The sequence below is a fragment of the Miniopterus natalensis genome, chromosome 16 (assembly GCF_054644295.1).
Source record: "Miniopterus natalensis isolate mMinNat1 chromosome 16, mMinNat1.hap1, whole genome shotgun sequence".
NCBI classification, from domain to species: Eukaryota; Metazoa; Chordata; class Mammalia; order Chiroptera; family Miniopteridae; genus Miniopterus; species Miniopterus natalensis.
In genome coordinates this window covers 10481014-10507062 of record NC_142096.1, presented here as the reverse complement: position 1 = coordinate 10507062, position 26049 = coordinate 10481014, and the positions used below count along the sequence as shown (strand labels likewise).

At 36.3% G+C, this 26049-nt stretch overlaps 1 protein-coding gene across 1 annotated transcript in view; it reads right to left on the bottom strand.

Moving 5' to 3' along the window:
- PKHD1L1 (PKHD1 like 1) overlaps window positions 1–26049 on the bottom strand; it is a 106057-nt gene that overhangs the window by 66336 nt on the left and 13672 nt on the right. Inside the window, exons 10-28 of the mRNA XM_087825597.1 lie at window positions 23946–24016; window positions 22502–22612; window positions 20831–20920; window positions 18485–18753; window positions 17116–17207; window positions 14151–14310; window positions 13712–13847; window positions 12747–12890; window positions 11862–12019; window positions 10828–10941; window positions 9266–9415; window positions 8556–8680; window positions 7191–7354; window positions 5809–5981; window positions 4530–4677; window positions 3888–4042; window positions 1966–2088; window positions 1165–1270; window positions 113–223 (exon numbers count right to left, since the gene is read on the bottom strand). Of these exons, the coding sequence (XP_087681723.1) occupies window positions 113–223; window positions 1165–1270; window positions 1966–2088; window positions 3888–4042; window positions 4530–4677; window positions 5809–5981; window positions 7191–7354; window positions 8556–8680; window positions 9266–9415; window positions 10828–10941; window positions 11862–12019; window positions 12747–12890; window positions 13712–13847; window positions 14151–14310; window positions 17116–17207; window positions 18485–18753; window positions 20831–20920; window positions 22502–22612; window positions 23946–24016 (2600 nt within the window). The remainder of the gene's footprint in view (window positions 1–112; window positions 224–1164; window positions 1271–1965; window positions 2089–3887; window positions 4043–4529; window positions 4678–5808; window positions 5982–7190; window positions 7355–8555; window positions 8681–9265; window positions 9416–10827; window positions 10942–11861; window positions 12020–12746; window positions 12891–13711; window positions 13848–14150; window positions 14311–17115; window positions 17208–18484; window positions 18754–20830; window positions 20921–22501; window positions 22613–23945; window positions 24017–26049) is intronic.

The window sequence follows — 26049 nt, the reverse complement described above, 5'->3', positions numbered from 1 at the left end:
GCTCATAATCAAAGATTAAAAGGATAGAACATTTTTCTAGTGATCTTTGATCCCACTTTCTCTTAGAGAAGGACAATTAGACTCAATAAGAATAATTTTTAAAAGAACCTACCATCCACAGAAAGAAGGGAGCAACCTATTGGTCCAACTGAGACCGAAGCAGCTGAACTAGGAGAGAATCCAGAGCCTGATATGGTGAGGACTGTTCCTTCTTCAAAAGACCCTGAAAATGATGTTTAAATAACAATGTTAAGATGACAAAACCTAGAATCCATTGTTATGAAATCAGATATTTCTCGGAGAAAAATAAACCTATCTTCTAAAAGATATAAACAATAAGCCTATAAGCAAGCAGGGAGGAAAAATACACATTTACTTAGCCATGGTATTTTTTTTTCCATTGGATTACTCTACATTGCTTATTATTTTGAACCTGTGTGTTGATAGAGATTAGTGGAAAGAGTTATCTTACTGAAAGTATAAAATGAAGGAAAGAAAAGTTATTCTTACAACAAAGAAATTAAGCAGACATCTCTTTATGGTGACTTGGATAATTTCAGAACTGCTATTAAAAATTCATGAGAAAAGGGTAAACAGTGACATAAGTGTTACGGACACTCCCCATCTGAAATACAGTAAGATTCCTCTGTCTAGGGTGAGATACAACTTCAAGTGCCTGGGACATTCCCAGTTTACAGCTGCTTTCCCAGTATCTTATACTTAATGGTTTTCCATTCACTCTTAAAAGTGTCCAGATTTAATCAATAAACAACACAGTCACCCAATTTACATAACATCACACACAACAAAGATCCCACATGGATTTAAATAGCTAAAAATAAAAATAAAAAGACTAAAGTTTTAGAGAAAAAAACAATCAAATGACTTTAACATAGAAATGAATTTCTTAAATATGATACAAAATCCATGGTTACCCATGAAGTAAAAGATAAGTCACTAACAATCTTTCCATAGCTTTCCAATCTGATAAAAAAAAAAAATTTCCACTATGTAGAACTCTTTGCTTGCTTTAGTTGGTGACACCAGCATATAAGAAAATCATTATCAGCATTTACATTTAGCATATATAAAATCATGATCAGAATTTACATTTTTGCTGGTTGTCTTCCACTCCATCCTCCAAGTTAAAAAGCAGGAGGTTACCTTGGGACGGGCTTGTGGCCCGGATCACAGGAGTAGTCATGGGATCCCATGCAAACCCACAGTCGCCTGAACATTTAGCAGGAATTCCATTGACATAGACTTCAACCTTCAAGTAAAAACATAGAGATAGAGAATAGAGGTAAAGAGGTCACATGTTTCAGAAGAATATACACAGAGTTTAGAACAAATAATGGGATTTTGTTTGTTTCCTTGTTTGTTTATAAAAATTAGTCTATTCTATTTGCACTTTTTCTGTTTTGACACTCCATTCATTCAGTAGATGTGACCACTCTGTGTCGGGCACAGTTGGCAATGTCAGAATATAGAAATACAACACTGAACAGAACAGAAGACATCCCTGCTGTACCAGGGATGGGAAAGATAGTTGCATAAAACAATAAAAAATAATTATAAAAACTAAATGCATATTATGCTCTGGTTTTGAGTGCTTATGAAGGAAAATGAAGGTGTCACCTAAACTCCTTACACTCTTATTTCTTCATCATTAAAGTGGTAACATTAAAAATTATCTCACAGAGTTTCTGTAAAGATTAAATGAAAGAATGTATTTTCAAATTCTAACAGGCAGTAGTAGAGCTTAAAAGTCCATTCTCTTATCCTAAGAAAGATAATTTTCCCAAAGGTCATAAAATAATATTACTGAATTAATCAACTATGTACACTAATAGTCACATAAAAATAAAGATGTCATCTCTCCTGTTTTACCAAACTTTATTACAAACTTGCTGTACATTTAAGATGGTGTTAAATGTCATGAGGAACGTCTCAAAAATACCGTACCTGTGGCTGCTGGCTGGGTGTACGAAGTAGGTCGCCAAGTACGCGTTGTCTGAATAAACCACCTTCCTTCACCCTTGTAACTGTCATATTAGCCTTTTCTCCAATAATGTTGGAAGCATCAATCTATTTTTAGACAAAATTATTTTACTAGAAAGCTATAAGGACCACACTAATTTTTCTTTTTAAATTTTAGCATGGTTGAAAGTGAATAAAGGATAAAGGTTGAAAAAATATTCAAAACTGCTTCAGTCACATTTCTTGGAAAAGGAACATAATCTATCCAAAGGGAAAAAAAAATACTAAAAGCCTTGCACTATCTCATACATTGCAGCAATTACAACTTGAATGAAATGACAGAAGTTAGCCTGAATTTTAGAATAAAATATGTCTAAGGAAAATAGTTTACTAAATTTTATTTTCTCCAAATGTTCTCTGCCACTTTCACAGATGATTTTTTAATAATTAAAAATGTTAGCCTTCTTTCCGCCTGAGGGTCAGCTTTCCCACTTCCAGCATTTTTCACCTCTGACTATCCTGGTTTGTTACCCACTCATGGAATTTTGTTTTCTGCCCATGGCAAGAATAAAACCAAATAAAAATGTACCACTTGGTCATTCCAAAATCCCTCTACCGATGCGCTGTGTACGGGGCCTAGCAAACAGATCGGCATCTCCACGCTGAGAGTAGCTACCTTAGGACGTTGGGGAAGGTCACCTGTGAGCCCAACGGATAAGAAGCGACGAATGGGCAGAGGAGACCGGTTAGGGAAGAGAGCAGGCAGGGGGTACGGGGCGTCAGCAGGTGCCACAGGAAGCCGAGTCACTGGGGTGGTCTCAGCTGCAGGGTTTTCCAGTTCTACTTCCAGGTCACGCGTACGTGCACGTGTTTTCTTAAATACCCCCACATCTGTATGACACCCATGCAGCCTATGTATGGTACGCTGTATTCTATATTAATACACCTTTTTTTGTTTCCCTCCTTTCCTTTTTCTAAACTGGTTTCATTAAGCAGAGCTCTATTTTTTCCCACCGTATGTCATGGGCACATGTGGGTGTCCATACGGCTGCACAGTGCTCAGGGTCTGTCCATTTGACACTCGCTCTTCCATTGACTGGGATTTAGGTTTCTAGGTTTTCATTATTATAAAGAATGTTGCAGCAACTAGCCTGGTGCCCATATCATTTAATATTTGCATCACTGTTTCAGTAAAATAAAGTTATATCACAAAGAGCGCTGAATCATAAGGTATCTGTAGTCAGGCGGCTACTAAATTATCCTCCAAAAAAGTCGTACTGATTTACTTTCTTAGCGACAGAGCATGAGGGAGGGTGTCTCCTCACACGCTCATCGTCACAGGAAGCATCATCTTTCTAATGTTGGACCACCCGAGCCCAGAGTCTCTCCTTTACACTCAGCCTGACCCCTCTCCCCTGCCCCTTCCACACCCTTAACTCCTCAAAGGCAAGTAGAGGAGAGTTTAAGCTGTGCCTCCCTTATGAATTGAAAAGGTCATCTGTAAAACCACAAAAGCGTCCAAGGCCCCAGGACACAGCTCTCATGCACAGTGGCAGAACTGGGGACAGCCAGGCTGATCATCCCCGTCCCTCCTAGAGCACACCCAGATTTAGTCCTGAGCCCGGCCCTGCCTAGGCTCCTGCCACCCCTGCCAAGGGTCTCCTGACTTACTCCTGGACTTTCCCCCGAGGGGCCAGGGAATAGAGCACCAACAGCTATTTTCCATGGCAGAGAACACCTGGTCGACTTAATTCAGAACAATCTTCTCAATTTCCTCACTTTAATTCAGTCTATAGTGGGCATTTTAAAAAAATACACACAGTCTCCGGTTCTTTTCAGACTGTGGCAGGGTGCAAAGAGGCATGCACCACAGAGAAGGAAACAGAAACCCAGCCGAACAAGGGAACCTGCAGAAGATCCTGCTTTGCACATGCGCTCCTCCACTTGATGTTCCAGGAGTGGCCAGCGCAGGTTCCCTCTCGCGTAACGGAGACTTGCCCCACTCCTTCCAGGCTCTGCAGGGCAAACCGCAGGTCTGCTGCCGACACTGCCGCCGGGAGGCCTGCACTCACAGAGGGTCGGAAAGTCACAAATCTATTTTACCCTTAAAATACATGAAATGTGTGCTATGCGTTATCACTCGTAAACCACCGTCCTCCTCCGACTGATGTCAAGAATTTATATATTTCTTAGAAGCAAAAATCACAGAGTTTGACACAGTTCGGCGGGAGAAGGGAGAAGTGACTAGGTGAAGCACAGAGGGCTTTTATGGTAAAACTACTCTGCACGGTTCTGTTCTGTAAGGGTGGGTCTATAACATCATGCATTTGTCAAACCTATGAAACTTCACGACACAAAGAATAAACCTCATGCATGCAAGAATTAAAAAAATGTGAAAATGTAATTTGTTCTGGATCATTTACCTTTACATTAGTAAATTATGTAAGTTATGTAGAGAAACGATATTAGAAAGAAGTACACCCAGATGTGTATTATGTTTGCACTGTCCAATTGACACATATACCAATATTCTGGACTTTTGCATATACCTTTGAGAATATGTCCATAAGCTTGAATGTCAAAGCTGCCACTCAGAGGCGAAGACGCTGCTTGAATTCTCTGAACACGAATCCTTGACTCCCCCGGCCAATTATTTCCTCTGTAAACAGTCCCGTTCTCGGTCTTGTTCGCGATTATCTAATTTCCAAAATAAATATTGATAGAATGATTAAACACGACAATGGCTAGGATGACTTCTATTTCACCATGGTACAATCCCGTGACATGACATAAATGAGCCTCACATATTCAGGATTCCTCAGAACATTAAGGAGGGTCCCATAAATCAACACAGACCATACCTATAGAGCTGCAATAATGAGGCCAAAGTCAACTCAGTCATCTGTGCAGCAATCAGCTGGAACCACAGTAATTCCTCATTAATTCAGAGTGTAGCCTCCATCACTCAAGGAACAAATATTTATTGAGCAGGCATTCTATTTAAAATACAGTGCTAATCACTGTGGGGAGGCAAGGGAAGATGAGATGTGGTCTTGGCTATCAAAAACCTAAAAACCTTCTAGCAGAAATACATACAGGGACATGAAAACTTAACAATATGAAGAAGTGAATGATCAGTACAATGAACAATTCAGACTCGGGAAATACCTGACTAGTGTTGAGTGCTAATCAATTAACTAAAGCAACACATTGTATAAAAATTCATAAATTGTTTTTGGTTTGTTGCAGGAAAATATATTAACTCATATATTTTTGTAGGACATTAATTTTTAAAAACTCATCATATTTGTAATATTTAATGCTTATCATAAACAACTCAAGCTGCACAAAAAATTGTTCAGATCCTTTCGGAATTGTGGAAAACTGTCTCTTCCCTCCCTGTATCAATTTCGATAGAAGCAAAAGATAAATGGTGTTTATAACAGAAACAATTTAAAAACATGCAGAATCTAAAATTTTCTTTCAGTAATCTTTGTTCAGGGATCTTTATTGGAAAAGCCCACATTTTTTTCTTTTAAATCAACAGAGAAAATTCTACTTAAATTTGACTGTTTCATAAGGATATTTCTCCATTTTCCCTACAGATATATCTTTTGAAATTTTTTTAATGTTTAAAGTGAATTTTCATGCTCAAATTCAACAAGCCTCTAAATCTTCATTTGTCCTTAGAATAATTGTCCTGTCCTATTAAAAGGTATTCAATCTGTATATCAGCTATTTGTAAAAATTGAAAAGAAAGTCTACTAGATCAAAGCTAATGCTGCACCAACCGAAAATAAATAGTAACTTGTACAATTCTAGGCTTACCTGCCCAAAGCTCACCGCCATCATGGGTATATTACAACTGCAATTATATGAAGTCATGGTGACAGAATACTGGTTCGTCATACTTGATTCATTAATTTTGGTCTGATTCACCTGAAAGTGCTTTAAAAATATCCCTCTATTTGCTAATGCCGGGAGTCTTCTCTTTGGCATTTCTAGAGAACATAAAGTAAATGGGGAGTAATAGTGCATAACTTCTGCTGCTAAAAAGAAATCACCATTAACTAATAACCACATGTCATGGAATAAGGTATTTAAAATCAAATTTTAGAAACAAGATCTTAAGGCAAATAGTTTGTGGTGCTTGGTAAACTTTCACTTCTAGAATAAAAGCTTTAAGTCTTTTGACCTATGAGCCTTATCAGGTAAAACAAACCAAAAAAATTATTTAAATTGTTACTTAAAAGCCACCAAGCCCTGGGCTCCGTGTAGCCTTCTGTGGGCCAGTTAGCTCTGCTCTGCTCCAGGCCCTGAGAGTGGCTCACTAGGACACGTGCTCCACGAGGGCGGGACCAGGATTGTCCTGTTCACTGTTTTTTTTGTGCCCGACACAGTATCCAACACAGTGCCTGACACATGGTAGGTGCCTAAATGTTATTTAAGGAACTACCTCTATCCTAGCACAAATCAGCGGTCTTATACATGTGTTCTACCAATTATAAAGTAGATTTCATGATAGCAGATTTGAAAGGATTGACTCTAAAGCAATAACATTTAATTTTTTACCAGGTGACTCATGATCTTGAACTTGAAAATAGTTTCCAAAAAAAAAAAATTCCAAAACTCTGAAAAAAAATGTTGAGGGAACTGTTTGGGATTAAATTGATTTTTTTTAAAATCATAGTTTAACTTTTATTATTTTATTATCATAGCTTATATATGAGTCTACTAAGATGATTAGAAAAACAATGCTAAGACCTCCAGAAATAAAGTTTACATTTATCACATTATTAATTCTTGCTATCAAGTCCATGAAAAGATTCAGCTCAATCTTACTAAGCAGATGTCAATGTCAACATCAACCTCAGCGAATACATCTCTATCTTGGTAGTTTATTTCTCAACAATCAAAAATCAAAATGAAAATGTTTGCCACAGTTTATGTATCTGTAATCAGAATCCAGGACAATAAAAGCAATTTTTGTTAAAATGACAGTTTACATTAAGGATGTCATCCTTAGAGTAATCACCTGGCCCTAATGATTAAAAAAATATTGATTTAAATAATATTATTGTGCTAAAAAACTCAAAAGTAGTTAAAGATTAATGTTTCTATCAAACTATAGACTGAATAATTTTCATGGTAAGATTTTACTACACAATAGATTTAGATGGTTTAAGTAGATATGAGAGGACACAACATACCATCCCATATGGAAACTGTGGGTGTCTGTCCAATGTATACTATATCCACATAGAAGGACTGTGATTCAGATGCTTTCTGTACACTAATCCTCTGAAGAGAAAAATCAGTCCCAGTGTACTTGGTCTGTATGAGGTCCAGGAGGTCTATGCAAGTGTATGTCCAGCTGAAATATGGTTCATTAATTAGGTATATTGATCAGTTGTAATGTGTAATATAAACAAATACACTACGAAAGCATTCAAACCTTAAAGAGCAAGAGGTGTTTTTTTCTCTCACAAGAAGGGCATTAAGCATATTTCATTAGCATAGAAAAGCAACCATTTCAAGGGACAGCAGGCAGAAACTTACACTGGCAGTAAAAGATTTAATGTGGCATCCAAATATATTTGTTTTACCTGTACAGCCTTGCCAGTAGCCACAGGAAATGTAAAATATTCTGTAGCAACAGGTAAGGAAACTAAGGAGAATGCACTTTGGTGTAGAGTGGGTAAAACAAGACACAAGAATGAAGGAAACTATTTTAGTAAAAAATGTCAGGGATAGAAAAGTAAACTCAGTTCAATACTAAGAAACAAAACTGGGTCTTGATATTACTTCCAAAAGAGCTCACTGGAGCTGCACTATCTACTGTTCTAAATGAAAAAAAAGAAAAAAAGGTGCTGATTCAGTACATTTTAATTGTGTAATTTAGATTCAGATTTTCCATTAAATACTAACTGCATTAGAATCTCATAAATGAAAATTAAGCAGTTCTGCTATGAGAATTTACAACAGAGATAAATGCTGCCATCTAAATTACTAAGTACAGTTTAACAATAATCTTTACATCAGCAGCTAGAGTCGTTATCCGACTAGTTTGTTCGGGCATTTTCTATGCTCATTTCCTTCATGGTTGGCAAACTCATCCTGGGATCTACCTGTGGTGCATCACAGCTTAGAACTACATCAGTTTTAGAAAATTACATGTAGCACTACATTAAGTTCAAGTGCCCTTCAAATTAATAAAAGTACTTAGGGCCTCTAAATAGAATTTTATGAATTACAAGACTCTGAAGTTTTAAAAACTAATTAGAAGATTTGGTAGACTTAACAGTTTACCATTGTTTTGTCACTGAAATGGTCATGGGTGATGATGACACTACGCCAGTTTTTATTATCATAATTGATAGATTTATTTTTGACACAACTATTTCTGTTAGAAAGCTCACGTAGAGGGCAGGAAAATCGCAGTTAGGCCCATGGTGTACATGATTTCTCAAAAACAACAAACAAACAAATAAACAAACAAGAAATGGGTTTGTTTTATCTTCATAATTTATATACTGTAGTATAATTTAAGTTTTGAAATTCATAGTGTAACTTACTTGTTTCCATAAGCAAAACTATATGTGAACTGTATATCAGTGCTTCTAGTAATCTTGTTTTTGTCTTGGTATTTAAATTTTAGACCAATATAATTTGCCAGGGATCCTTTGTATGCTAAACATAACTACAGAGAAAATAAGAAAAAAAGTAAAAATATCTTATTATTAAATTGTTTTGTAACAATTCAAATTAATTCAATCCAATCCAATAAATATATATTGAGCATTTTCCATAAAAATTATCAGAACACAGGAAGGAAAAATTAATTTCAGCCAATAAGGTACAGAAGAAATCTATGATTGCTAGTCATAAATACCCATCCTAAAATTGCCATCTCTTCTCAGAATCTTTTTTCACTTTTCCTGAGATCACCCTATGATGGCTATCCATTTTTGTTTCTTCCTAATTAATGAAGAAATATTGAAAAATATATATACATACTTAATTGCGTTAGTATTTAAATTTGCGTGCAAATGATTTTTTGAAATCATGAGATAAAGCAGACTACATGTGCATAGTACTGCATATTATTTAAATTTCTCTTTTTGAGAATCACCAGAAATTACAAGCACCCAGAGAGCACTACAGTGCCTGTCCAATGTGACATGATTTCACATGACAAGCACTTTTCCTTGTCTTAAAATTTCATGAAATTTTATTACCAAGGGATTTTACAAATTTAATTAGCATATCATTTTGTTGAGCTTACCTGATTATAAGGAAATAATAAAATGTCTCCATATGGTAGTCTGTTTGGTTTAACATCTGCTGAGTCAAAAAGAACAGCTGGGTTTTTCAGGGAGTAGCGACCACAGTAAGCATCCGTTTCAGCTGTCCTCTGCCCTCTATTAACATGTTCCTAGAGAAACGATATTTCAAATGAAAACGTGATTTATTGTGCTTGCTTTACTCCCCAACATCTCCACCCAAGTCCTTCACGTTCCGACTCGGATCCCATTGCTTCCCAAACTACTGCAACTTGAAATGTGTTCTCTCTGAAATTCTAAGGCCCTCACCCTATAACTCATTGGGATCCATAATCACAAAGTCTCTTGTAGCTGTATTTCCCAAATCCTATCTTTCCCTTATATTATGAGCTCATTAATGATACTGAATCCTTCCTTCCACAAAAGTTTATTCATTGTTCGCTGTGTGCCAGGTTTTTGTTTGCCTATGAATTTGTTTGTTTTTTGTTTAATCTTCAGGGTTCAAGTGGTGAACACAGACACCTACCAGTTTGGAACAAAGGAACCAAGGATCATAAAACCAAGGCTGAAGGGAGGCATCTAACATAAAAGTATCTAGAAAAATGACCTGGAGAAAGTGGCACAGGAGTTTGTCTTTAAAGATAAAAAGGAATTATTTAAAAGAAAAGGGAAGCCAAGGGGCTTCAGAGGAGGGTAACAGTGCAGAGGAGCAGGGATGTGAGAGCAGTGCTGTGAAATGCAAACTCAAGGGGTAAGGTGGAGCACAGGATGTTGTGATGCTGATGGCGATGAAGAGGGAAAGAAGTGTAATGTGAGTTACTTGTGCAGCTCCCACAGCTGTAAGTACTGCATTCAGGATAGGAAAACCTAAAGACACACAGCTTTGCTAAGCGGAAAATGTAGCCCATTAAATGGACTTTCCCTTTTTCTCCACTAATAAACATCTTCATATAGGCATCACATAATATACATTTTAAAGTCTCATATTTATTTCTGGATATTGATCTGAATTGAATAACTAACATATTTCTTATTTTGATGATATTTGCTTGGAAACGGTGACTATCTGGCCTCCTCAAGTCTTCAAAAAAAGAATTAGGAAAGTATTGTGTTTTAAACTTTCTTTACTGTGTATCAATGAAAAATCTTTGTATCTCACCGAGAAATAATCACTAGGCACTGTACTGAGCAGAGAATGATACCCAAAGCAAGGACGGTGACTTGCTCTGTAATACTCGACCACAAGTTGTGTTCTCTGAAGCCAATGAGGAAAAGAGAAACTCTGCACCCCAGCGACGAAAGCAAGCAACCCTACAGATCTCATATTTGCCTACTTTCTACTGTTCTAGAAAATTCACGTGTACTGGGAACACTGCTGTCGCAAATGAACCGCTTTATAATGCAAAGAGATGTTAGAACGACAGGCCTTACCGAAAAGTTGTATCTGCAATCTGACCTTGAAAGATAAGGAATTAATGCTAGTTCACAAAAGAGATGACAAAATGCCAAACATTCACGCGAATTCTTATTGGGTCAGTCTCACCGCTCCTCAAACTTCCCGTACCAGGTTAAAGTCAGTTTCGTAATCTCTGAAGTATTTCACATCAAACCCTTCTTCCAAGCCTGCAATGTGCCGTGGACACTTGGCACTAACCATTTCTTCCACTGCTGCCTGAAACTAAATTAACAATGTGAACTTTAGTAGCTTCTTTTCCATGAAGAGTTAGAACGTTAGTAATTCAATGACTAATTCTACTTATTAGTTAGAACATATTCATACAATAATTCCCATAGTTTAGCCATGATTGAGAGATCACTTCCTAAAAAGTTAATGTGATAGTAGCATGTGAAAAAGTCCTATTTCTTTTTCAAGAGTTTTAATTCAGAATGACAATAGCTACATCCAACTGGCTAATATTAGCTTAGTGATTACTAAGGCAGACATATACGTTTAATAGTTTTTTACAGAGAGCAATGAAGCAAGCCTAAATAAATTAGCACCCAATTAAACAGACTGCAAATGAACAGTTTCACAAATTAACTCAAAATTAACTGGGGGGAAAAAACACACACTATACAACCCAATGCATTGTCTTTCAAAAGAAGAGAGATACAGATACTGAAAGCCTGTATTTATGACTATTTAAAAAATAATAAATAATTCTGAGTATACAGGAATCGGTACACATTCAAGAGGTCTCCTGTAATTTCCACATTGTTCCTCTGGCAAAGCAACAATGATGTTTAGAACTAAGGACTTGGGATGACAGGTCATCTTTAATCTTCAAACAAATATTAACTTAAATTCATCGTACAGGCAGTTGTCAAAATTCAGTAACTCACAATAAATATTTTTTCTTTACGAACAGCTGCCCATATGAATACACTGGGTCCTGTTGGCACAGATCTAAAGAAATCCCGTCATTCTTATCTTTGTGACATTTCCTCCCTTCTCTGTTCACTACTGGTTGGCCCCAACCCATCATGCCAAGTAGGAGAGTGTATTACTACTACTTAGAGTGTTTTGGTGTGTTTTTTTTTTAATAAAAAGGTGATGTTTAAATGGTTTTCTGTTTAAAAAACTACCACAGAGCATACTTCAGCTTCTGATGACCATGGGGTAAGAGGCTTAGAAGGGATCCCATCCCAGTTCAGCGTGAATGTGTCCAAACTGGGTTTTCCTCTGGTTTGTTCTGTAATATCCAGTGTGACATTATATCCTTCAAATACTTCATAACTGAGCAGATCAAAGTCTCCTGCGATGAAGTACCAAACAGAATTTTCAGAAGTTAATTAAAAAGATATCAATACATCCATAGTAGAACCCAAACTTTAAAAAATTGGTTTTATTTGGAGTTCCATTATCACAAAATAAAAATGAATCGGGAAGATGAAGGTCTTTGAATTTGATCTATAAATAAGTTCCTGGGAGAAACTGGGTAATCATATTTTTTATGTATATAGTCTTCTCACGCTCTAACTTTTGGGGAATTTTTAGAACTTCAATTCATGTTAAACAAAATTCTTCAACTTCTACCCAATAATCAAATTAACAATTTCATAAGATGAGACAAATGTTGATGTAACATTTTACTTAAATAAATTGGGAAATGATGATAGTCCAAAGAAAAGTAAACTCACATACATTCATTGATTTACTTAAATTTCATTTCCAGAATTAATATCTTCACTAATTTTTCTAATTTAAAATGGGCTATTATACTGATAGTGTGTTTATAGTATACATAGTGTATTTCTCATGCATTGGAGTTGTACTTTCCTCTAAATACAATGGGACTTAAAGTTACAATTAAAAAAATAACCATTTAATTTCTACTGTTTCTAAAATTGATGAAGGCTGTGAATCCAATTTTTTTCCTGTCATTTTATGGCGCTTTTACTCTTTTCAGTAGAGTTGCATAGGATATAAATTTGTTTCCTAGAAAAAACTTTAGAGACATGCAAAATGAAATACATGCTTACCTCTAGTCGATATAAAGGTTATCATGTAAACATAGCTTTGGGGATTTTGTGTCCTTGTTACTTGAACTGTATCCGGTTTTAAAGACCAGAGGTCATTTAAGGCTGATTGCAGTATGAAGTCAGAAGCATCAGCAGGTAGCAAGACTTGGATGAATTTAGAAGAAAAAAAAAGAGTTGAAATCTTTCTGCACTACTAACAATGACGTCTTAGAGTTGACTTTTTTAAAGAACTCATAGTCGGCACCATATGCCATCACTTAATGAAATTATGTTCTGAAATTGATTCAAGTTCAACAACATTGGCTACTTAATTGAATTGTGGTCTCCTGAGGATAGGGCTCATATATTATTGTTTTAATGTTCCCATAGCAATAAGTATTGTATTTGGCAAATAGTAAGCATTCATCAATATTTCCTAATTGAAACAATTAACAGAAAGAACAATATTTATTTTTTCAGGACTACAAAATGTAGAAATATAATGTTTTTATCAACATAATTAGTGTCTCATGGGTCTATCACTTAATTTGAGAGATTGAAAGCAAATGTGTTACTTCTCTGCAATGATGAATTTAATTCCTGTTAACTTATGCCTGTGAGTCACAGATATATAAAATCCTTTGTGCATTTAGATATACATTTATCATGATCTTTATAGAAGAAAATGATAGTATGTACCATATTTTTATGTTTTTTTTAATGTTTTTATTGATGCCATTTTCTATACCAGTCTGAAGGCTTTTCTTTTCTTTTTTTAATCTTCATATGTTTTATTGAAAAGTGAAATGAAAACATATGAAAAACAAAGGAAAATTTGGTTTGATTTTAATTAACTTGGAATTTTATTTCTCCACTTTTTTGTCTAGCTTACTATTAAAACTGAATTTGACTACAGCAAATGCCTCTCTATAAATTACATGTACACATGAAGAGAAATAAAATCTTCCTTAGCATTTATCACTTACCCGTCTTTTCCATGTTGTAAATTAGTCTATATTGGTAAAGGGAACATGAATTGACTACTATACATGGGCTGGTTACTGTGATCCTCTGAACTTCCTTAGTTGCATTAGTTGTTTCCCAGTTTTCCAATGTTATAACCTATTGCCCAATTCAAAAAAGATCTTTATTATACAACAAAAACACACCACACTTTAAAACATCACAGTTCAGCTATGCAATGTCTCTTTATTGCTCTATTTTATTGCAAAAGATAACATATTTTAAAGTTTAAGTTTTATCAAGTAACAGCCTCTTTAGTTTATAATACAGATACTCCAAGCCACAACTCAATAATTTTCCACAACTGCTTTCCCCCCAAAGAGTATCTTACCTAGTAAATGGAATAACCAAATAGAGCTCCTATCTTTCTTTCTAGACAGTGGGGCTATAATCACAGCAAACCTGAACTTCCTGGACGACTGCTGACTGGGACTGAATAACCTGCTCTTCGTTTACTGCATCTTCTGTTTGTTGTTCAGTGTAGACATTTCTATACTGGTACAGTCCAACGTCAACAAAAGCACTCTGTCTATACTCCTGCAGCAAGATTTCAATGTAATATCTGGAAAATAGAGTTAATAATAAATATAACGTTTCCTCCCCTGGGCACTTGTCATGAATTCTTTTTTCAATGAATAAAATTTTAATACTATATAAAACACCTGCCTATTAATTGATTTATATTGTGGTATCCCTGATTTTAAATATTAAAAGCTGCATCGTGGTTTGCTATAATAAAATGAATTATGTTTGATACCTGCATTAGTAAAGATTTGTTCCCATTCATAACTAATTCATTTAGTTTTGTTAATAAATATTTATAAAAAAAAAATACTATCTCCTATCCTCAAGGAGCATAAGACAAAATTACATCGTCTTATAAAAAAAGATCCTGGCATAAAGCACAGAGGACATGCAGACGTTAATTAATATGTGTAAGAAAATGGCAGGCAGACAAGACATATCATTTATTTTGTATCTGAGTGGTTGCATGTGTTGGGGATGAAAGTTCCTACTCTCATATCCCTTAAATATTGGCTCCACTTGTAAACTGGGAAATAAAACATTGCCTCTGGAAACCTTTACTAATTAGATTGACTATGGCCCCCACAACAAGCTGGAATTCTTGATGGCTGAGGCCCCAGCCCACCATCCAACTGTCTATCCAGGACAAGGCATCCACTGACCTGCTGTTACAGGTGAGTGTAAAGCTACTGCTTCCCTACCTGAATCTCCATCAGTGCTACTGTTGCTCCCATCTTTGGAGAGGTCTGCTGGGAGTTCCTCTGTGTGCCTCAGTCATTAACACATACTCTTGAATATGGAGAATACATATTTGCAGTTCATGGAAGACTGAATGAGGGGCATTCATCACCTCTCCTCTCATCTATCTAGAATGATGGGGCTCTGGGTCATCCCCTTTATAGAACTGATATTGGAGGATTGCATCAGGCTCTCGGCTGCCTTCAGAACCTGTTTGCCAGCTCTACCAAATCAAGGTGGTCAACACTAAGGAGCAGGACTGAGAGAAGAACCATTAAATTCTTTATCCTTACCTGGCAGCTTAAAAATATTCATTAGGCACTTTCCATGTGCTAGACTCTAATCTGAACACTTTACAGACATTATTACATAGAATCTTCACCAAATCCTATAAAATACATATTATTATTTTCTGTTCATAAGAATAACAGAGACTAAGAGAGTATTAAAAATTGAAAGATTATTTAAAAATCAGTAACTGAGGTAGATTTCAAAGTAGAACAGCAAAGAGACACATGCTTGGAGATGGGGCTACATCATCTGAGTAGAATGAACTGGAGATGAGGTACCTTTGGAAAAGCCTCAGGTACCACTGTGCACTAATGCAGCTAGAATGGGCTCAATTTCAAATTCACAGTCATTATTCTAAGTGCAGTGTGTAAATTCTAAGCTAGCACAGGAGCACAGATACCAGGCAGCAGATGTATTAGGAGTCACTTTCATGCAAGCTCTGTGTTCCTGCCAAGCAGGTAAACTGAACTCATTTTCCAAGGCCAAGGCAAAGTCTGAAGGTGAATTGACACTAAATAGAAGCAGGGATTAATTAGGTACTTCATTTACCCTAAATTGGCCCAGTGATCTCTGTTAGGAAAGAAGATGCTTAAGTACATAAAGAAGTGAAGGTAGAAGGCAGAGGAGGGGAAGAATGGAATGCTTTTTGCATGTCACTATGGCCAAGACCTCAGTGAGAACACTGGGATTACTCCCAGGCACCACCGATCCCAACCCGCTGTCCAACTGTCAGGTCTTCACGGTGCTACCTATGAGCAAAATCTCATCAATATCTACAAGAACTCTTCCCATCAAGAAGGGAAATCTATTTTTTCACCCTTGAATCTAGATTTGGCCATTTGCTTTGGCCAATGGGATACTAGCAAATGCAACACAATCAGTCTTGAAAAGTATATGTGCATTAGGAATTGCCCTCTTTCCTGCTGGGAACCCATTTGTCAATGTGACATCCCAGATAACTAACTCCAACTGTGTCAAGTGAGGCTCCAGATATGGCAGTGAGGCCATCCGATACCATCAATCACCAACTAAAGTAGCCAGCACCAAAAGAACTGCCCAGTCAATCACAAAATAGGGTTGCTTTAAGCTTCTAAAGTTTGGGGAATGGTTTCTTATGCAGCAAATCTTAGCAGATACAAATGATAAATGGAAAATGATCTCGATGAATCTCTTGATGTTCTTCATGTAACTTTGCTATTTTAAATATATCATGCCTTTCACCTTTCTTTTTTTCTAGGAATCTTGAACAATTTTTTTGAATGGTATTATCTGCTATTTGAAAGCTACCTTCATCTTTTCTCTGCACTTGACCTTTCAGCACTAAATGATGTACTTCTTAAGGACAGGGAGTGTATTTCAATATCCTTTGTATTAAATTTCCAATACCTGGCTCAGGGTCTGGAATAAATTAGTGAATAATAAATATGTATTAACGGTGGCACCAATCCATGTGGTTTTGTGATTTTTCTCTGACAATACTCAGAAGCTCAGGTTTCTGTAGAATCAGAGGAATGAGATGGCTGGATTGACTGAAAGGTCTTAGTAAAAAGCTAAAAACAGGATTAAATATATCTCACAAAATTATAATTTCAGCAACAGAGAAAATTCAGATGTCAAATTTCCCTGATTAGCTGAATGCCAGTATGCTTAAAATATAAAAACAAAATGTATTAAAATTATAGAGACTAAACAATTACAAATTAATCCAATAAACTAATATCACTTCCACCAATAAAAATAAATTAAAAACATATTTAGACATGAACTTATAATTTTAAAATACTACACAATAATTTAAAGAAAAAAACCTTACTCTTTTCCTTTCTGAAGATGAATGTCATCGGATCTTTGTGTTGGACTGGAAAAATAACTGTTGGCATTGGAAGAATGATATGCAATCCTCATCTTATCCCAAAAGGAAAGGGAGAGAGAAGGGGGTAGGGAGAGAGGGAGAGAGAAGAAATATTAATAAACTGCTTCAGCACTTATTATTTATTATTTCTGTTAGCTTAAGACTTTTATGAAAAGAAAAATGTGAAGCTACTTCATATTTTTCTTCTAAGATCTGTTATCCATGATTAAACGGAATTTTAAAAAATGGTCAAAGCTTACTTCATTCCTTCCACCCTAACTAACATCAGCACCACTAAAACAAACATACTGCACAGACCATAGCTTTTCCACAGTTAGAACTGCAAGAGAAAATAGAAAGACAGGTAGCAGGAGGATAGTTTTGGTTGTCAATAAAATATTCTTTTGCTCTGCAGAGAACTTTGAGGGATTTAATCCAAATGAGATCATTAAAAGTATGTCTGAAAGATGCCAAAGATCACTAAGTGGGTCTGTATGCTAGGATGTGGGTTCCCATTGGGAGTGACTACACCATTTTTGAAGGAAGCATACTGGCAAGCTATGATAAAATTGGAATGCATATATCACAGGGAGCAATTTAAACTCATGTGTCAGTTTGAGAGGCAATCTTTCCATATATATTGAGTTAAAATGTTATTTTGATTTGATCTAACAGTGTCACATTTATGAAATTGTCCCAAGGACATAATCTAAAATACAGAATAATTTAACGAACACAGATGTTTGATAAGGTATTATTTGCGGTCATAAAAATTAAAAGTAAGAATCTTACCAGTATGGAAAGAGTGATCTAAGCTGAGTAAACCCATGCAATAGCATACTATTCAGTCATTAAAATGGTGTTATATAAATTATTTAATAACATGTTGACATACTAATATGAGACACAGGAGGACTATGAAATTGGGTGCATGATCCTAGTTATGTAAAGAACAAAAGAGAGATAAGAAAATGAAAACTTTCATTTCATGACTGAGTAAAAGTACAGTAATAAATTTTTATTCTTTTCCAAATTTCTTCTGTCGTAGTTATAATTCTTTCATAATAAAAACAAATTTCAATTATAAAGGAAACATGTTTTTTCCATGGAAGAGAAAATTTAAATATGGGAGAGCATTTTATTTTAGGTGATGGATTTTCTATGACAACTTTATCATTCATATCACATGAGAATCCACCCACATGAAAAATGTGTCTGATAAATTCTTTCATATATTGATTGGTGTTGGTTTACAATAAATGATATACCTTTTATATAATGATTATCATGTCATTTTAATAATTTCAAAGATTACCTTTGTCTCCCCTACCTTATCTTCTGGAAGCCCAGTCTGGCTGAAATAAATTGCGTAACGGTCATCACCTTTGATGTAGAATCTATAAACATCAGAATCTGGAGCCACCAAGAATCCACTGAAACGTGCTACAAATGTGTCTTGCTCCATGGGCCAAACATAGGAGGCGGAATCTACCCAATGGGCACCCATGTAGCCTGGCGTCTTTTCATTGTACTCGAGTGCCTCTTCCAGATGCACCGGCTGACTATTATTCCATACCTCAAGCTTAAGGCCTCTCCCACCTGAACACAAAATAAAAGACTGTCATCAGAATTTTGATATGGTGTCTGAATGGCCTTCTATTTGGGTGTGGTTATAGATGTTCTATTTCAATTCATATTTTTACAGCATGTGTGTGATTAAAACAATTACTGCACGTACCTGTATCCAGAGGATAGATTGCTACTGAGAAGTCTACAATTTATTATTACTTCACTGCTCTGCACCTCAGGTTCCACATATGTAAAATGAGAGTAATACTACTATTTTCATGGATGCTATGGGGATTAGATATAATATATAGGTAATATATTTTTGCGTATATAATACATAAAATACTGTGATATGACTGATGTTGCTTATATAGTTAAGTCTAAAAACTTCAAGGTTCAGACCATTTGACCACAAAACCTTTGCCTTAATTATTCTCTGTAACAAAAATTAATTAATGGCTTATAACCAATCAAAGAACAGATACGCCTGGCTTTAAGATGTCAGTTTTTCTTTTTTTTAACATCACTTCTGCTCAAGGATTTCATCTCCTTTTTGGGCAGAACAAGAGAGAATATTCTCATTAAGGTGTAGCTACATTTGCTATAAACCGTATGATTAAGTTTTTTCTCAGCAAAGAAGGAGCCACTGAACTCTTTTTATTTCTCCCGTCAAATACAGCATCGATCAGGCTCCTGACTCCCTCCAGCAGCCTCAAGCTCGTGTGGAGTGTCTGGATGTGGGAAACAATGGCCACTCCTCTTTTGCTGAGTCTGTTTGAAGAAAAGCTTGAGTGCCTCATTCTATAATATATACCACTTTCTTTGACGTTATCAGTATATCAAAATTCTTTTCTTATTTATTTATTTATTTATTTTTAAATATATCTTTATTGATTTCAAAGAGAGGAAAGGAGAGGGAGAGAGGTAGAAACATCAATGATGAGAGAGTCATCGATCGGCTGCCCCCTGCACACCCCCGACTGAGGATCAAGCCACAACCCGGGCATGTGCCCTGACCAGGAACCGAACCCAGACCGCTGGATCCTAGATTGACACTCAACCACTGAGCCACTCCCAGCCGGGCAAAATTCTTTGCTTAAACTGGTCATTTTCCTAATATCATTCAAACAAGGAAATATAAGAGGTTGGTAAACAGGATTTATTTGGCTTCAAACACCAACCACTGATGTAATTATAAACCGATTTCACTGTATACACAAGAATAGCTACACAGCCCCTCAAATGCATGCACAGAATCTCAGGGGAATGACTGCAGGTACCAAGGCCATCAGCTGCACGGTCACTGGGTCACAGCGAAAGTCTGAAAAGAATTCTGAGTTTCGTTTCTCTCATTCCGTTACTCCTAAATCATTCTGGACAAGGGAGGATTAAACTCTGCCATTTATTCTTTAACCAGGAAAAGGCATGATTTAAATTTCCCTGTAGCCTGGACCAACATTTAGTAATCATCATTTAATTTGAAATAAAGGCAGCCTGGCATCCTATCAACAGAGATGGCTGTTTTAGTAGACTGTCCAAGAGATTCAGGTCAGGTTTACCTCCATTGGTGCAGCCTTGATGCAGCTATTTTAACACAAATATTTCCTATTCCAGAAAGTGTAAAGAGAAAAACTAGGAAAAACTTTATTATAATTCTAACTACAAATTCTAAAAAGTTCAAATAATTTTTTTTACTAATTGTTGCAGGCTGACTGTGTCTCCCTAAAATTCATGCCCAATGTAATGGTATTAGGAGGTAGGGCTTTAAGGAAGTGCTTAAATGCAACTTAATGCCCAATGTAATGGTATTAGGAGGTAGGGCTTTAAGGAAGTGCTTACTTAGGTCATAAGGGTGGAGCCCTCATGAATGGGATTAGTGCCCTCATAAAAGAGACCCCACTGAGCTCCTTAGCCCTGAGGAGGAGCCATCAATGAGCAAGCAGCTGTCACCAGACACCTAATCTGCCAGTAACAGGATCTTGGACTTCCCAGGGCCCAGAACTATAAGAAATAAATGTTTGCTGTTTATAAGCTATCTGGTCCATATGGCAGCCCAATAAGTCTTCTTAAGTAAATGCAGAAATGGCCATTTCTTCTGGTAACTTACCTGGATGTACAGTTCTGAGAATATCAGGCCTAGGGGATGTCTTGCAACATATAATATTTTCTGTGACATTCAAAACATCACAGGCTTGACCTGTAGAGGAGCAAGGTACAGAGCTATTACTACAGAGCTTCAGAATGCAAATCACATCAGCCTGTCTTGAAGCACTTTTCCAGCTAAAACTAAGTTGCACAAGCAAGAGGCAAAGTTTGGGGGCCTTCATTTCTTTTATATGTTCTCCATTAAAGCTTATCATTCATTAACTGTCATACTTCCACATGACCACATTTTCTTGGCAAAATATCACAAGTCTGACTGAGAAAATTTTACAGTTTCTGAAAAACAAAATTAAAAATTTGACAAAATTATGTCATAATGAGATTTCACTTTTGGTTCCAAAGTGAAGCCTTATAGTTTGAGCCTTGAAGAAAATTAGCTGAATAAATGCATGATAGTCAGAATTTACAAAAGCAGATGATCTCAGTCCTCTTGAGTTAAAAAGACAGTGGTTTGGTCCCGGTTCTTCAAATGAAAACAAAAAGGATTATAACTTGTGAATGGTACTTTCAAACCATTATTTTCAAGAAATTATTGAGGATTCAAAATGTCAAGTTATGGTTGTCACATTAACAGCAATGAAGTATCATAAAAATTAACATGTTATATTTGCCTATCAATTGTACAATATCAGATCATAAAACACATTATATAAATTTAAAATAATTTATATCCCTGGTTTTAATATTCAAAGCATATTTATATTTAAAACATCAAAATAACATATATAAAACTTTAAAATCTATGGCCTAGATTTTAATATTTATACAGGTAACCAAGAAGGCTTCATAGGGATGGGAAAGATATTGCATAAATGTTAGATGAGGTTGCTTTATATTAATTTGTCTTCCTGAAATCACATTTTGGCTGGCTTATGAGAAAAATTCCTTCAAAGTAGAAAATGCCTGAGCAGAGGGCTGTATCAGAAAACATATGGGCCAGGAGCATAGACAGACATCCTTTCCCCTGCTCATCAAGGCAGCCTAGGTCACTATGACTAAGTGGGAAAATCCCCATTATTATAATCACCCCGATCTCCCTTTTGAGCTGCATAGCTCCCTACTTTTGAAGACATCAAGGCTAGACACAATAAAGTGATGCATAGCCAAAGAACCAACCCCTTTGTACATTTGTGACTACACAGCATATCAATTAACGCTCTTTCCGAGGCCAGTATCATCAGTAATTACTGATGTCCAGACAAGGTACAGTATCTGAGAACGGGATGAGGAGAGGATCCCCAAATACGACTTCAAATTTACTCATAATTAGCCAACCCATTGAAAAGGAGCAACAGTTCAAGAATGACATTTAAGAATTCATTAAACAGAGGGCAGGCGTGTCGGTAAGTGTGGCAAGGAATCTGTCGATGGCAGCCACGATGCCACCACACAATGCCATTTGGTACCGACCTCAGGGCCCAAGTCCTGGTCACGTAAGGCTGCAAAGGTGCAGTGGGAGACGCACTGAGACCCAGGACCAAATGCCCATGTGAAAATACCCAGCTTCAAATTTAAGATATTAATTGAGAAAGGACTATTATTCTTCTTACAAGTTATTAAAGAAAAGGCAGAATTTGTTCTTATAAAGCAATAGATTAAAAATGGTGAAAAATACCTCCAACTAGAACTCTGACTGGGAAATCTGTCTGATCAAAGAACCGTCCGCTGATTGTCAGCGTGGTGCCGCCTTGAATGCTTCCTCGTGAAGGTGAAATCATAGTGACCTCTGGGGAGGGGGAGGGAAATGTCATAAATATTACACATAAACCCAAATGCCTGCTTTTAAAATTTTTTCTAAATTCGCTAGCCATAGCACTTAGTACAGTGTAGGTTTTGCCTTACCAAAAAATGAATTAGATATTTTGTTATTTTGTCTCTGATGCAACCTTGCAGAGGATAATAAACATGGTCTTCCTAGAGACCTACACCTCCTCGGGACCAGGCTTTTGTGGAGACTGAAGCTAAGGAGATGCTGGTAATGGAAGGACCCAGGGAGTAAAAAAGACCTGGGCTGAGCATAGGTGTTTGGTTCCAAAAGAAAACACCGGAAGGCAGGAGAATAGCCTCATCTCCCCTATGCTCTTGAAGAATAAATTTTAGCCCAGCCAGCGTGGCTCAGCGGTTGAGCGTCGACCTAGGATCCAGGCGATCGGGGTTCGATTCCCGGTCAGGGCACATGCCCGGGTTGTGGGTTCGATCAATGACTTTCTCATCATTGATGTTTCTGTCTCCCTCTCTCCCTCTCCTTTCCTCTCTCTGAAATCAATAAAGATATATTAAAAAAAAAAAAAGAATAAATTTTATATTTTTCTTATATAGTAATATGTTAACTACGATTAGAATTCCTGTGGCTTTAAATATAAAAGTTTTAGCTATATTGATAAAAGAGCTCAGTGCATGACATATGGTAGATTCTTATTAAAATTTATTCTTATTAGTTCTGTCAAAGCTCTGTGTAGTTTCACATATGAGCTTCATGTTAAATAAATTTTCATAAAAAATCTAAGGTATATCATATTGGATTGATTCCAAGGCACATTTCTTTCGCATTGAACACCTATGAAATCTGAATATGCCAATTCCATCACTCCTGAGCTGGAGTGAAGTATAATTCTTTCGAGAAGACTTGTGTTTGCTTTTGACACTCTCCTAGGAGTACTGCCAACCTGAGACCTGTGTAAATTAAAATAAATTATAATCTGCTTGAGGATTCCTTTGGACATACTCAGAGCATATATCTGGCTTGTGGCTTAAACTGACAGCAGAAATTTTTTTCCTCCTGCAACCAGCAGCCAACCTCGAGACATGCAAGTTTCCCTTCTGTCTCTTTGCATGTGATGGGCCTCTTTTCCAGTCAACCTTATGCTAGGAATGCAGTCTTCAGGGTCCTAATTTAATGACAGGGCTTCCTATGAGACTCCCCATGTCAGGTGGTTTTCCTTCATAGAAGTATGTAAAATAATATGGTACACCTTAAGTCAGTATTGTCTTTGAATGAAATGAAATATAGACAGCTTTCTCTCTCTCTTCTCACACACACACAGTGAAGGGTCACATACCTGCATATGTTTGAAACATTGAAATTTTATTCAGAGAAGAAACAAAATATGCCATTTTTTGTGGAAAACTCCTGTTTTAAAAAAAAAAAAAAGTTCAAAACCTCTTACCTTAAATATAAACTTTATTTTAGGAAAATATTATTATTTATTTATTAATAATATAATCATGTTATAATTTACAAAGGAGCTAGACAGAACTTTTTGGGAAGGTTAGGCTTTGTATCTTGATTTAACCTTTGATTACACAACTATAGAAGTAAACAAATACTACACAAATGTCCATTTGTAAGGGCTTACTGAACTGTACCCCTAAAATATGCACATTTTAGTATATGTAAATTATAACCCAATTATGTAAAATTTTATATTCCCATAAAAAACAAGAAGATTACCTTTTATGAAGGCTAGGCATTTCCGCTGGAGCCCCCACTCTCTCTCATAACCCATTTGGTGTTACAATAACTAATATTATTAAACACTTACCAGGTATCATATCATGCTAAGAGATTTAAGCAGTTAAGATTTTTAAAAAATATTTTAATTTATTGTGTCATTTAACCCTTACATCAACCTACAAGGTGGGCAAAACTCAGTGAGTTTACGTATCCTACACTAGATCACCAAGGCAGTAAGTGGCAGAAAGGGAATGTGAATCCAGGCAGTAGGCGCCCAGAACCCCCGCGGTAGACCCACTGAGCTACACGAGAGTACAAATGGACGGGAGCAAGTTAACAGTGACCCAGAGTTAAGCATGAAGGTGTGGGAAGGAAAAGAATCTGATCCTAGAAATTAAATGCTGTTCCCTGATTACCTCAATGAACTTCACAATTAGAAAAGCTACAAAATTCAAATGTTAAGACTCATACCCATTCATCAAATTAACCAGAATACAATGAATTAAAATCTAATAGGGTAACACAAACCTCACGGTTGAGACCAACAGTTAGCTTCCTTTAAGTCTAACCCAGGCATTTTAATGTGCATTTGAACACTAAAGAGTCCCTGGAAGTATCTGATGCTAAATTAGTTATTTAAGAAGTACATACTGGATTTTGTATTTTTATGTTATAAACCTTTCAGTTGATTTCCAAACGATCTGAAATGATGCTAGTTCCAACAATATTGCCTGTGGGCAGATCCTGCACCAGAGAAATTAACTCTGCTTCTTACGTTGGCGGGGAAATTGCCTCCTGATATAAAATTGGAATGTAATTTATTTGGTATGACACTGAGGTGATTTTCCCTAATTCACTGATAATGACTAGGCATTTCTCAATTAAGGCAGCCTCATCTGAACCTTATCAGTTTGGAACAGCTGTTGTTTGAACTTGGGTAATAGAGGAAAGAAGGTTGGCTATTAAAAGAAACACAGAATGGAGGCTACGGTGGTCTTTAATTGGTTCATTTGATATTCAGAAATGCCCCTGAAAATTTGCAAAACACACATTTTGTAATTTATAAAATGGTTTAACATTTTAAAAAGCGCCATATAATCTTAAAAATAGGCTTTCATGTAGTAAATATCATATTTTTAAGTTTTCTTAAATTCCTAAGATTATTTTATATAGAAACACAATTTCATCAATTCTGAGACAAGAAAAAAGACAGCAATTTGCTTTAAAAAAATTAGCCCACTAGGTGTGGCTCAGCAGTTGTGCATCGACCAATGATCCAGGAGATCCAGGTTCGATTCCCACCAAGGCACATGCCCAGGTTTCGGGCTTGATCCCCAGCAGGGGGTGTGCAGGAGGCAGCTGACCAATGACTCTCTCTCATCATTGATGATCCTGTTTCTCTCTCCCTCTCCGTTCCTCTCTCTGAAATCAATGAAATATATTTTTAAAAAATTTTAAGTCAAGATCACAGAGCCAACAATTTTATGCAGTATTTTCCTGTATTATGTGAAAATTTGCTGGCTTTTTTAAATCGAAATTTTGGGGGAATGTTAATGCATCATATTGATTTATGTATACTTAACAATCACATTCAATCTTGATCACTCACACCTTCTACTTTTGGATAATTATTTCTCTGAGAGACATGATGGAGTTGGCAATTAATAGCTTTCCTATAGTCTCAGAAATAAGAATTCATTTTTCTCACG